Below are 13,038 nucleotides of genomic sequence, written 5' to 3'. Positions count from 1 at the left end.
TGGCTTACCCTTGTTTGTAGACTTGTGAGTTACCAAATATATAAAAGCATTTATGTGTGCCCATGTGCGCGCGTGCACACGCATACGCACACACACACACACACACACACACACACACACACACACACACACACAGATGTACACATAGTATGTTCCCAATGGTAGTTTTTGTTAGCAGTAAAAACTGGAGCTATATGGAAAATGGAGAGGTAATTTAAAGATAGTGACATTTTTCCTTCCGCAAGCCAACAGGAGAAATTCAAACTTCATGGTATCTTCTGTGGCGATGAGTCTAACTCATTCCGCACCTCCTGCTGGAGGCATCTGATAACCTAAATGAGCTGCTCTTAGAAAGGCCTAGATTCTGCTCCTCAACTAGTAAATTCCAGAAAGACCATGGTGGGAGGGCATCAGCAAGGAAAGGTATGTCCTTCATGAAGACCACAGCATTTCAAAGTCCAGAGGCTGGACACTTTGCAAAGAAAAAAAGAGCTAAAACACCAAGAAAGTTTATCTCAAAGGTCACAGGGACCACATTTTAAAGGCCAGCAAATGAACATGCTGAAATTTCCAGTAAGAAAATGAGATACTTAATGCTCATAAACAGCACGAAGTCAACTGATAAAAGGACATACTCGGGCTACAGGCAGGGGTTGTGGAGGCAGGATGGGCTTCCTCTCTGGATGAAGAAAATGCTTTAGCACTAGATGGTGGTATGGTCATATAGCACTATGGTGCAATAAACAGCACTTGTTCATTTTGAAATGGTTTTACATAAAGCAAATTTCATTGCCATTTTAAGAGATGACACCGAGGCTGGAAAATTCATTTGAAGTGATTTCTGATTTTGTTTGACTGTTTGCATCCTTCCCCACTTCTTATGTAGAGTGCAGCCTCAACTCCAATTCGAGCTTTCTAATCACAGAAGATGTACCTAAGCCAAGTGACGAGCTCGATAGGACCACAGATTGATTGGCAGCCAACAGTAGCAACTGTATGCCGATACTGATGAGAGCTGGTGTATGGGACTCGGTCCCCCACAGCTGATGACTGGACATTGAGATAACATAATTTCGGGACTAAATGAGTGCCTTCAGACTGCCATCTGAGACAGCTCCCTGGGACTCCACTCTTGGAGCATTTATGCAGAGACTCCATCTGAATGACATCTTGTTTCCTTCACTCTGACAACCTGGCAGCCAGCTTTCTAGACCCATCCAAATGTCACTCTGAGGGCCTGTTCTCCCACCAACTGGAAAGGGCCTTCTGTGCACAGTGTTGGGTTTGTTACTGGTGCTTTGCACTAAACAAATTTTGTTCACTTTTGTCTGTATTTTCATATATGCTTTTTGCTTATTCTATTTCTATATGTGCATCATAATAGACCTATTAATCCAGGAGCCATTTTTATTTCATTTTGCCTGCCATTTGATTAGGAAAGGAAAAGATTGATTCTCTTATAGAAACTTCTGTCACTGAGGTTAAATGTTAGCAGGTAGGGAAATCTAGATCACTTTGACTGATTCAGGGCAACCTCTTTTCTCTACTGTCAACCAGGGACAAATCTGGACTTAACATTCTAATGCCTCCCAAGTCTTCCTCCCTGTAGCTCACGTGAAGGAGAAATAGATTTTTTTTTCACATTCTCCCACAGAACCTCTCAAACCTTAGTGTACAGAAGAAGTACTTGAGCATCTTGGCAAAATACAGGTTTTGCCTCAGTAGCTCTGGGATTGGCTCCTAAGTGATGTGACTTGCTGAGCTCTAACCGTACTTTGAGCAGTAGGGTTCTTAGCCCCATGGTCTTACATGGTCAATCATCTCCTCAGAAGGTAAAGCATCTGTGGCATTCTTCTTTGAGCACAAGTAATGACCTTTCAACACCACCTCCACAGACTCTTCAGCAAGTAGTGTGGCTTGGCATTCAAAACTAGCTCTGGTCCTAGCCAAGCTTTGAGAAACACAAAAACGCTCACTCCAGTCTTCTCATGGGATCTAACACTTTGGCATGAAAATGCCAACTGTCAGTTTCACACACACACACACACACACACACACACACACACACACACACACACACACTATGCCTGCTGCTGTGGGATGGTCTGTTTGTCAAGTGTGTTGCTAATTAGCCAATAAATAAAACACTGATTGGCCGTTGGCTAGGCAAGAAGTATAGGCGGGGCAAGGAGGAGAATAAAGCTGGGAAGTGGAAGGCTGAGTCAGAGAGACACTGCCAGCCACCATGATGACAAACAGCATATGAAGATGCCGGTAAGCCACGAGCCATGTGGCAAGGTATAGATTAATGGAAATGGATTAATTTAAGCTATAAGAACAGTTAGCAAGAAGCCTGCCATGGCCATACAGTTTGAAAGCAACATAAGTCTCTGTGTTTACTTGGTTGGGTCTGAGGCTGTGGGACTGGCAGGTGAGAGAGATTTGCCCTGACCGTGGGCCTGGCAGGAAAACTCTAGCTACAAATGGCATCCAACGTGGTGGCAAGAGCTTCCACCTAAAAACCTGAAAAAAAAAAGATTCTAAGACAGAGCTAAAAACAGCTTCCTAATTGTCTCTCTCAAATGAGCGGCAGCTGCCGGTTTGAGCTACTTGTGGGTTCCTAGTGTGTGTGCTCGACCTGCAGTATGGCGGGAATGAGGCCTCTGCAAGTGGCAGATTAAGCTGCATGGTGGATTTAGACTTTGCTAGCATAAAACAAAAAAAAAAAAAAAAGAGGTTTCTGGACTACACGCTGCTTGGATAAAAGCATAGACCCACGATAGCTCCCAGAGCTGGTGGTAAACGTAGCCATGTTGGGAAGCTGAGGTGGGCGGAGCCAGCAGCCACAGCTGCTGCAGTTTAAAGTGATAGATTCACAATAAGACAGATTCAGATGTAATAGTTTACAATGTGTGTAAAAATGTACGTAGGCTTGGAAGAGAGAGAAAAAGGAATATATACAGTTGTATAAAGAAATACATAGTTTTTAAAAATAAAGTCTTTAAAGAGACAGTAAAGGTAATATAAAAAATAAGCCACGTAAAGATGGCTACCACACAGAGAATCTGGATTATGTTCTCTTTGATATTCATAACTGAAGAAAAACAGTTGATTACAAAAGCTGTTGAGTTATGCCAAAATGTATATTTTAAAGGTACCTTGACTTCAAAGTTTGGATGTAAGGATATGTTGCTTTGGAAAAGAGTCTCTTTTGTTTCCACAGAAAGCCAGAGGCTATGGTTTTGTTCCAGATTAAGATACATCCAGTTTGACCAGCCAAGACCCCCTGAAAGGTCTCCGATGACCCCATGACTGAGATGATCCAACATCCAGAATGGTTTGAAGGCAACTGGCTCAGACGATACACTCTCATGGACTATTCCATAATCCTAAAAATTTTCTTTGTATCCCCATAAGATACAGCGCCCCCTTCCAGCAGGAAGTAGTAAGAGAAGCTACGCCCAAATTCCCAAATGATATGTAATTTTACTTTGTTAAGGTTAAAACCTTCCTTTTTGAAAAAAAAAAAAAAAGGGGGGGGAAGTGCTGTGGGATGGTCTGTTTGTCAAGTGTGTTGCTAATTAGCCAATAAATAAAACACTGATTGGCCGTTGGCTAGGCAAGAAGTATAGGCGGGGCAAGGAGGAGAATAAAGCTGGGAAGTGGAAGGCTGAGTCAGAGAGACACTGCCAGCCACCATGATGACAAACAGCATATGAAGATGCCGGTAAGCCATGAGCCATGTGGCAAGGTATAGATTAATGGAAATGGATTAATTTAAGCTATAAGAACAGTTAGCAAGAAGCCTGCCATGGCCATACAGTTTGAAAGCAACATAAGTCTCTGTGTTTACTTGGTTGGGTCTGAGGCTGTGGGCCTGGCAGGTGAGAGAGATTTGCCCTGACCGTGGGCCTGGCAGGAAAACTCTAGCTACAGCCTGCTATGTTTGAGTCTCACTGTGCGTGTAGTGAAGAGACTTAGTGAATATTGTGGGGTAGGCAGAGGTTCAGATTTACAAGCGAGCCGCTTAAGAACGCAGCAGACGCCAGGAGGTGGTGGTGAACACCTTTAATTCCAGCAATCAGCAGTTGGCTGGATCTCTGCGAATTCAAGGCTAGCCTGGTCTACAAACTGAACTCCAGGACAGGTTCCTAAACTACACAGAGAAACCCTGTCTCAAAAAATCCAAAAAAAAAAAAAAAATCAAAAAACAAAAACAGAACGCAGCAGGCACAACTCACACCAGCAGGTGAATGTTGGTTCCCTCAGATTTCAATAGGAATATGGGATGTTGAGGATAGTGATGGAGTGTATTCCTACAGCCACGGTTTTCATACTCAAGTGTGCAGCACAATCACCTGGAGGGCAAATCAGATCACTAGAACATGAATTTCTGATTTAGAAGGGCTGAGGCTGTGCTTAGTAAGGTCTTTGGGCCTCTGTGGGAGCTACTAGGGCCCTGGAAGCCATTCGTTTACAATCCACAATTGAAACCACAAGTTAAGAAATGGCATGGTAACGTTTAGGGGTATAGCTCAATGGCAGACCATTTGCCTAGAATATGTAAGGCCCTGGGCTAGATCTCTAACACAGCAAAAACAAATGAAACCCAAACTAACAAAAACTCCTTTAAGAAAAGGATTTTAAATGGGATGCTTTGAAAGCAAGCAAGGAGAAGCTGGTTAGCCCCCAGGTGTCTTTTCTTTATCTGCCTTGGTGAATCCATGTACAAGCTGGTAGAGCAGGTAGCTCCATATGCTATAGACATTTTTACACTTTGGGGGTGTGGTAGTTTGAATGTAATTGGCCCCCATAAACTCATAGGGAGTGACACTATTAGAAGGTGTGGCTTTGTTGGAGTGGGTATGGCCTTATTAGAGGAAGTGTGTCACTGTTGGGGTAGGCTTTGAAGTTTCCAATGCTCAGGTACCGCCTAGTGTTTGCAGACCATTTCCTGTTGCCTGGAAGATGAAGGACCCTCAGCTACTTCTCCAGCACCAGGTCTGCTTGCATGCCTCCCTGCTTCTTGCCATAATGATAATGGACTGAACCTCTGAACTGTAAGTGAGTCACCCCAAACAAATGTTTTCCTTTATAAGAGTTGCCATGGACATGGTGTCTTTTCACAGCAATAGAAGACCCAACTGAGGTCTGGGTCTCGGGGGTGGAGTGGTAGGGGTGGGGGTAAAATTGCTGATCTGGGACTTAAATCTACCTATATCCAATGGGTCTCAACCATCACCTACTGCCAATCACCAGGAAGCCTGTGAAAACTTTCCTAGACTCCACATGTAAGTTTCTGATTATTAGGCAGGGAGTGAGCCTAAGAACTGGTATTGCTCAAAGCCCCTGGCTGAGGCTGAGGCTGAGGCCGGAGGCCTGATCCCTTGGACTTCCTCAGTGCTTGAACATCCAACAGGAACTAGACTCAGGTCTTTGAGGCTATGCAGGATGTTAGCAGAGCCAACAGAAGGAAGTTAAGTTGAGAACCTGATTTTGTTTTCCCAGTAAAACAAAGACTAAATCCCTTCTCTGAGAACCTCTGTAGTAAGCCTTCCAGTCAACATAATTCAAGTTCAAGCAAAGTAATTTTAACATTCAACTCAGTTTCTTAAAATATTTTATTGGCTGTAATAAATTACACACCCGACTATCATTTGGGGACCCAAAAAAGAACACATACTATTTTTCATAATTTAATCTCTACAGTAGTTAGTCATGTGCTTATTTGGTGACTTAGTCACAAAATGTAATTTATGAAGTTCACCAAATATTTACAACCTGAAGAAAGTATAATGAGTGGTATGGAAAATTGTCTAAACTTAATTCCAATCTCTGCATTTTGAACCTCACAATAACAGCTTATTTTTGTAATCAAAGGAAAATTCAAGTCGCTATAAAATGACACATTTATTTGTGGAAATGTTAAATGAGGGCTGTGCTTGAGTCTGGTACATAGCACAGTAACTGGGATTTCAGGCGGCTGTGCAGCGCCAGCTGTAACTTAATGAAAGACATCTGAACTTCTATTTGCTGGAGACTGAACCCCTTCTAAGCTAGCTGCATTCTGAGAACGAAAAAAAAAAAGTACGAGGAAAACAGAGTGGTTCTTCTAACTAAATAAGTTGCTGTAAGCTTGCTATTAAATAATTTGCATAGTTTATGATAAAATAATGGTTCAGTGGGAAATAAAGAGCTTTATTACAGTTTATTGAAAAATGGGCCAAAGCTTTTAGCATGAGGATGCTTTTCTTCTCGAGTGTTTCTAGCTGCATGACAGATGAGACACACCTATTACCTGGCTGCATGCTGGGCTTGGGGTAAAAGTGGTAGCAATTTGTTAGCAACTCCTTTTAACAGAGGGCTTTTCAGGAGAGGAAATGAAAGCTAAATTTCCTGACTGGAAGGACAGGAAGGATTTAGGTAAGCAGGATATAATGATCCAGATGGGGAAGAGGCCAAGACGGCAGGGTCAAAACCTCCAGTCTTGTCATGGCTGCAGCAATCTCATTACATCCTGAAAAATCACTCTAAAAATAACACCCTTGGATTGTAGAGCATTCTGTTCCCCTTGGACTGCCATCAAATCACATTTTCTCAGTTTGCTTGTCAAAGACCATTTTCCTAGCTCTTCCTAAGCTAATCTGTATAAAAATCAAAGTGTAAGACACCGAGGTGATATAGTTGCCCCCTCCTTACCCCTCATTTTACTTTCAGTGATGTTGGTGACTCATGGGTGAAAATATTAAATGAAAATTGATGAATCAAACTACCTATAATTATAACTTGCAAACCCTCTGGTAGCAGAATCAAATCCCATATTGTCCCATTCCGCATACCTGGAATCTGAGTCATCTCTTTTAACAGTGGATCCACACTGCATGTATCACCCTCTTGGTAGGCACTCATAGCTACCTCATTATCAGATGAGCTGTGCTCAAGTAATCCCTATTTTACTTAATAATGTCTCCAAGCATAAATGTACTGATGCTGGCAATTTTATCACCATATATTGTTGAGTTTTCTACTATTGATATTATGCATTGTTGCTTCCTTTACATATTAAACTTTATCAGATGTATTTAGGGGGGAGGGGGGAGGAAGAGTCCATACAGAGCTAACATTTGTGGCTTCAGACATTCACAGTGAGATCTTGGAACCTATTTCACCAAAATTAGGGCAAGAGTACTGTATATCTTAACCACCTGGGTTAGAATTGATTGAAGTGGCCAGCATAACTGTCTTCAGAAAACAAGTGTTTATCAAGCACTTACAAAGTTCTGGACACTGTTCTGGAAAGCAGGATAATGAATAAAGAAAAGCTGAAGTGTTCCAGGGGACAAGCTACGAGTAATAGTCCAGCAGGGACTGGAGAACCAGGAAAAAACAAACAAACAAATAAACAAACCTTCCCATAAGCAGGGGAAAGAGCAATCCCCAGGAGTTGAGGGCAGGCAGGGAAGCCTAGGCTGGATTTCAGAGACTTGGAAGCCTTAGAGGTTCCCAGGTGGTGAAAGCCCCCAGCTGAAAGGGCTTATCTTCCGCTGCTATTCTGAGGATGGACTACAAGGGACAAGGTGAAGACACCCATATAAGATGCTGGGGGAAGCCGGGTGGTGGTGGCGCACGCCTTTAATCCCAGCACTCAGGAGGCAGAGCCAGGCGGATCTCTGTGAGTTCGAGGCCAGCCTGGTCTACCAAGTGAGTCCCAGGAAAGGCGCAAAGCTACACAGAGAAACCCTGTCTCGAAAAACAAACAAACAAACAAAAACAACAAACAAACAAACAAAAAAAGATGCTGGGGGGAGAGGAGGGAGAAAGCGCTTTGGTCAGGACCACAGAGCAGAACAGTGGTGGAAAGAAGCGACTATACTCTGTGTACACTGGGGGAATGGAGCTAGAGTAACAGGTAAGAGATGGTTTGGGAAAGTGAGAGGAAGCTGTGAGTGTGGTCTTGGCAGAGCAGCTGAGGACTACTGTTTCTGGAGCAGGAATGGCAGAAGAGAGGTTTGGCCACAGACTTGTTTAAGATACCATGTTAGGAAGGGCAAGGAGAATGGCATGGCGCACAAACCTCCTCAAAAAGTGAGAGTGGCGAGGCTTGTTTAGTCAGCATTGAGAGCAGATGAAGAAGGCACAAGATGAGCTTCCAGAATGTCTTTTATAAGAAGTGCACCTCTGGAAAAAACACAATCACATTTTTTTAGAGTCAAATGACAAGAAAATACTTTGTAAGGATTTGAAACCTGAACTTTGAGAAAGCTGAATCATCTGGATTTACTGACTCATTAAAGAGCCATATAAAATGGGGAGAAAAAAATCAGAGACTCTACTTGAAAAGAATATAAAGGATTTGCTCAGAGTCAGAAAGTCTCTCTTGAGTGAAAATTGGTCTTTTCTGGAGTCTGGATTAAGATAAAGTTGGCTTCTATTAAATGTTTGGAGCAGTGAATTCTTCTGAACAGTCAGAGTGTATGTAGGATAATAGTCTAGGATCTGGGTCAAGACACAATGTCCCCTCATAATCAAATGTAATGCTAGAAATTCTCTGCCTGTACCCCTCATTGGTTAGAGCAAGAAATACTGGATGTTTATAAGACAACCAAAGCCCATGGGTACCCAGAAACTGAACTCAATTGAGAGATCATATGCTGATGTAGTAAATCCTTTTGCCCCAACCTTAAAGGCCTACAATGCATCACTTATATTATTTTCCCAAAATATTTATGTGAGTTAAAATAAAATATTCCATAAATAAATGAAACATTCTAGTGAAAAGAAAAAGACCTGTTGTTTTTAGAGCTGAATGCTCAAGAAATATTTTTTTAAAGCAAGTTGCTATTTTTTTCCTCCAAGTGTTATATGGACTAGACAAACAACAGATTAAGGGAAGAAGTCACAGAGCTATGGAATTTGGTCTTAGTTGCATTTTACTCCATGTGTATCCTTAATGTCTGAACTGTGTACAGGAAGCTACATACATAATGTCCCATCAACAGACCACACTTAAAGTCTGCAGCTCTAACATTGAAAGAATGGCCAACAACTGAAACATACTTATTTGCTTAAAAGAAAGCATTCAAGATCTGTACATATGAATTTAAAAACTGATTCTTTGTTGTTACTAGCTTTTGTAATAAACTCACCACACACATCTTTCATATGTGCTAAGTGGGTCATTAACACATCCTGTAACCCAATAATTCAAGGACATTTGGTTGCACTCATGTGTGATTGGTATCACCTAGTCATATACACCTTTCCAGGTATTCTACTCTGCTTTTCTCATTGGCCTGATTTGATTTATGTATTTTCCCACCTTTTTGATCTAGTCTAATCACACTTACATTTCATATAAATATACTCAGTGGCTTATATAATCTGTTAGGGGTGCATCTATCTAGGACTGGGAATAAAATGGTAATGTACCGTCAATACTGAATGCAGTAAAGGTCTTGATCTTGACTAATATAGTCTTTTAAATCTTGATAGCAGGATATGGGCATCATTATCTATCTACATGCATATTCACTGAAAGAATCAGTAAAATTCAGGGAAAAATTATTACACATAGTTAGGAAAAAAATGGGGTACTCAATGATGTCAAAAGCACTCATTAACCAGAAGGACATGATGTAATAGACTATCCATTCTGAACAAGGAGATTTATTATTTGTATATTATACCATTAGTGAAATATAAACTTCTAAGTAACAGTTCTGAGAACCTGAAATATTTTCCCACTAATAACAGTAGGGCTAAATAGTCATGAGTCTGACCTGAAAATCAGAACAGAATTATTGATAGTTTCTACTTCCTGGCAACCTGCTTTTTTTTTTTTTTTTTAAATGAAAATGCTACTAAAAGAAAAACAGTTGAATTTTATATTTGAGTATATACTACCCACCTTTTCAGTACTCTACATATAACCTACTCATTTGTGTATATTCCAGGAGATTCTTAAACACAACAGGCCAAGATTGGCAGCAACCAAATTATAAGAAATAAACCCCTGAGATTCACTGATTTGTGCCATCTTCCCAGGACCTTACTTGTTTGAGGCTTAAGGTGATATAGCCAGCATCATGTTAGAGAATGCAGATGGCCTGAGTTTAAGACTGGGCTTGGGCCGGGCGGTGGTGGCGCACGCCTTTAATCCCAGCACTCGGGAGGCAGAGCCAGGAGGATCTCTGTGAGTTCGAGGCCAGCCTGGGCTACCAAGTGAGTTCCAGGAAAGGCGCAAAACTACACAGAGAAACCCTGCCTCGAAAAACCGGAAAAAAAAAAAAAAAAAGGACTGGGCTTGGGTCTAGCCTCCTGGGTGGTCTTTGGAGTTCCACAGTTTATCTGTTGTGTCTGAGAGATAAGACTCTGGGAGGCCCATGCCCAGCTCCCATCATAGCTTTCTCTGACTCTAGGATCATGGCAGCTAACATGAGGATGCAGTGCACAGGGCATTTTCAAAGCAGTAACGCCAGCAATGCTCACAATCCCACAGAAGACACTTTTGTCCAATTCCCATTTTACAGAAGAAAAAACATGAGACAAAGAAGGATAAATACTGTGTCTATGTTCCCAGTTGGTAAGAGGAAACTCAAGGATTTCTGCTCAGCTAATCTGAGGCCAAGTACAGATTCTTGGGTTTGGAAAGAGTCACAATGTTTCTTCTCACAGGAATGGACAATACAAGGTGATGAAAGCCAGATACACAAGTTTACAAAATTGTATTTTTGCAAAACTTCAAGTAGCCAAATATCTGTATCTGATTAGCTAGTCTTCTTCACAGTTAGCCAGACTAGATCCCCCAGATTCAGTGTTGCTATGGCAAACAGCAACGAGAAAGACCTTTACAGCAAACACGCAAGCCTGAACTGTAAGATGTGGCAACACTATTTGTCTAGATCAAGGTCAATAATCCATTCAAATTAGTTTCCCATCTAAGCAGAGTAATAAAAACTTGAGAGGCCTGTAAAAGCTGTTCTCCCCAACTGAGATGGCACGAACAATAGCATAAAAACCTACAAAGCCACTACCACAAGGACAGTGCCAAAGGCTGTTATACAACTTGGAGAGCCCGCTCCTAGTTCCAAAGGTACAAGGCAAGAGGCTCTCAAATTTCTGCACACAGAAGTCACCCGGAAGTTCTTGTTACAAATTCAGATTCTAGATCAGTGTATCTGGGTGGCCCTGGGACTAGTGTGTAATGAGGTCTCGGGTCAGGCCAGTGCTTCTGGGATGAGAGAGTGCCATGCAAGTAATGGAGAATGAGCCTTGTGGTCTCAGAGCGAGCAAAACTCAATTCTGCCACTTGTTACACCCAGAGTGCATGCTTGTGTTACTTCTGTTTCCCCAAATGATCTTACTGGTCCATTTCCTTCTAGCTACAAAAGTCAGCCTCTCCAACAATGACTTTCTCACTAAACCTACACTGTATTTCTACTGATGAGATTAATGGAAGATGAAAGACCTCTCCTTGTTCCAAACCCGTGACTCTATAATGGAAGAGTAAAGGCTTGGTGTCCTTCGTATAGACTACTTATGCTTGGAGGTCAAGTCCCTATAAACAAAAGATTTAAGTTTGAAGCTTCTTTGGCCAAAATCTTAGAGTAGCTTGCTAGGGCAATGGTTTTCTGGATGTCATAATGCAAGATGGATCTTAACTCAATACTTCAACAGCTTATCGAGGAGAAGAGTTTGGGATTTTTAAGCAGCTGTGTTTACAGTCTTCAATATAGTAGCCATTGGTTGTCACAGCTACTTTGCACTTTTAATGTGACAGGGCTGATGTGAAAATACACACTAGATTTCAAACACCATGAATAAAAGAATGTGAACTATGACACTAGTAAACTTTATGCTTATATCTTGCTAAGATAACAATGTTTGGGATAAGTTGGGTTAAATACCGTATTTTATAGAAATTTTATACTCATGTTGGTCTCTGGCACTTAGGATAAAACCCAGGGTATTAAACATGCTAGGCATATTCTCTACTACTGAGCCATTCATTAATTTTTCTAAATTTTCATTACATTTTTCACTAGAATATTATCTATGCCATGCATGCTCTCTCCTACAGCTCCACCTAAACCATGTATGTGGTCTACACTCTGTTTCTGGTGGGTGGTACCGACAAAGATACATGCTGCTCAAACAGAAAAGGAGCTTCTTGTCCCCCATTCACATCCACTGATCCCAGGGATCCCAGAGTGCCAGAGCACATTCAAGTGATAGAAAGCCTGGGCTAGCTTTCCCACAGCATTTCACACCAGGTACTCAGGTGTTGACCCACATGAGTGACAGGTGACAAAGGTCTTGTGTTCGCTGAATTTTCCACACAAATATGCCAGCAGAGTAGTGGCATTTTAAAAGGTTAAAATGATCGAACAGTTCTAAATGTCATATTAAAAACTATATTAAACATAAAAAAATGCACACATGTAACATATACTCATTGGGGAGAGAGGCCGTTGGGATGGTACCTTAGTTACTTCTGGGTTTTCAGCCACCATGTAAGTGAAGCCAATGTTCACCAGATCTGTGCCACTGCAGACACACAATATCCGCCCTTCCAGATCATTTTCAGATTTTCCAACAGCTTCTAGAGCAGCCAGGATTTTGGGATCCTGTAGATGTGTAAAAATAGGAAAAAATATGTTAGATCACAGAGTGTGGAGAAAAACTCAGTGAAAAGAAACCACATTTGGGGTAAAAATATACCTTAAAGGGAAATGGTTCCTACCCCCATTTAAAATCCTAGTGAACTAGCATTATTATAAAACCTGGAGAGATGACGTTTCCAATATTACAGAATATCAGAATCCCCTCAGGAGGGTGGTATGCTTTTTTTTTTAACTTTAGAAGACTTGGCTCTATAGTCTTTGTGTAGATTTTTAACATAAATCTTATTTATTTTTTTGACTGTACATATGTCTGTGTTTGTGAGTACCTGGTGCTCAGATGGTTAAAGCCATTATGTGAGTTTCAGGAACTGGTCAGAGTCCACTGGAAGAACAGCCAATGCTTTTAACTGCTGAG

The 13,038-nt window shown here is 41.5% G+C and overlaps 1 protein-coding gene across 8 annotated transcripts in view; it reads right to left on the bottom strand.

Moving 5' to 3' along the window:
- Plcb4 (phospholipase C beta 4) overlaps positions 1-13,038 on the bottom strand; it is a 383,472-nt gene that overhangs the window by 101,668 nt on the left and 268,766 nt on the right. For all 8 annotated transcript variants that reach the window (XM_059261493.1, XM_059261494.1, XM_059261492.1 and 5 more), the window contains exon 6: positions 12,483-12,626. In XM_059261493.1, coding sequence (XP_059117476.1) covers positions 12,483-12,626 — 144 coding nt within the window. The remainder of the gene's footprint in view (positions 1-12,482; positions 12,627-13,038) is intronic.

The sequence above is a fragment of the Peromyscus eremicus genome, chromosome 4 (assembly GCF_949786415.1).
Source record: "Peromyscus eremicus chromosome 4, PerEre_H2_v1, whole genome shotgun sequence".
Classification (NCBI taxonomy): domain Eukaryota; kingdom Metazoa; phylum Chordata; class Mammalia; order Rodentia; family Cricetidae; genus Peromyscus; species Peromyscus eremicus.
Note: the sequence above shows the minus strand (reverse complement) of the source record. Positions and strands in the feature narration are given on the sequence as shown.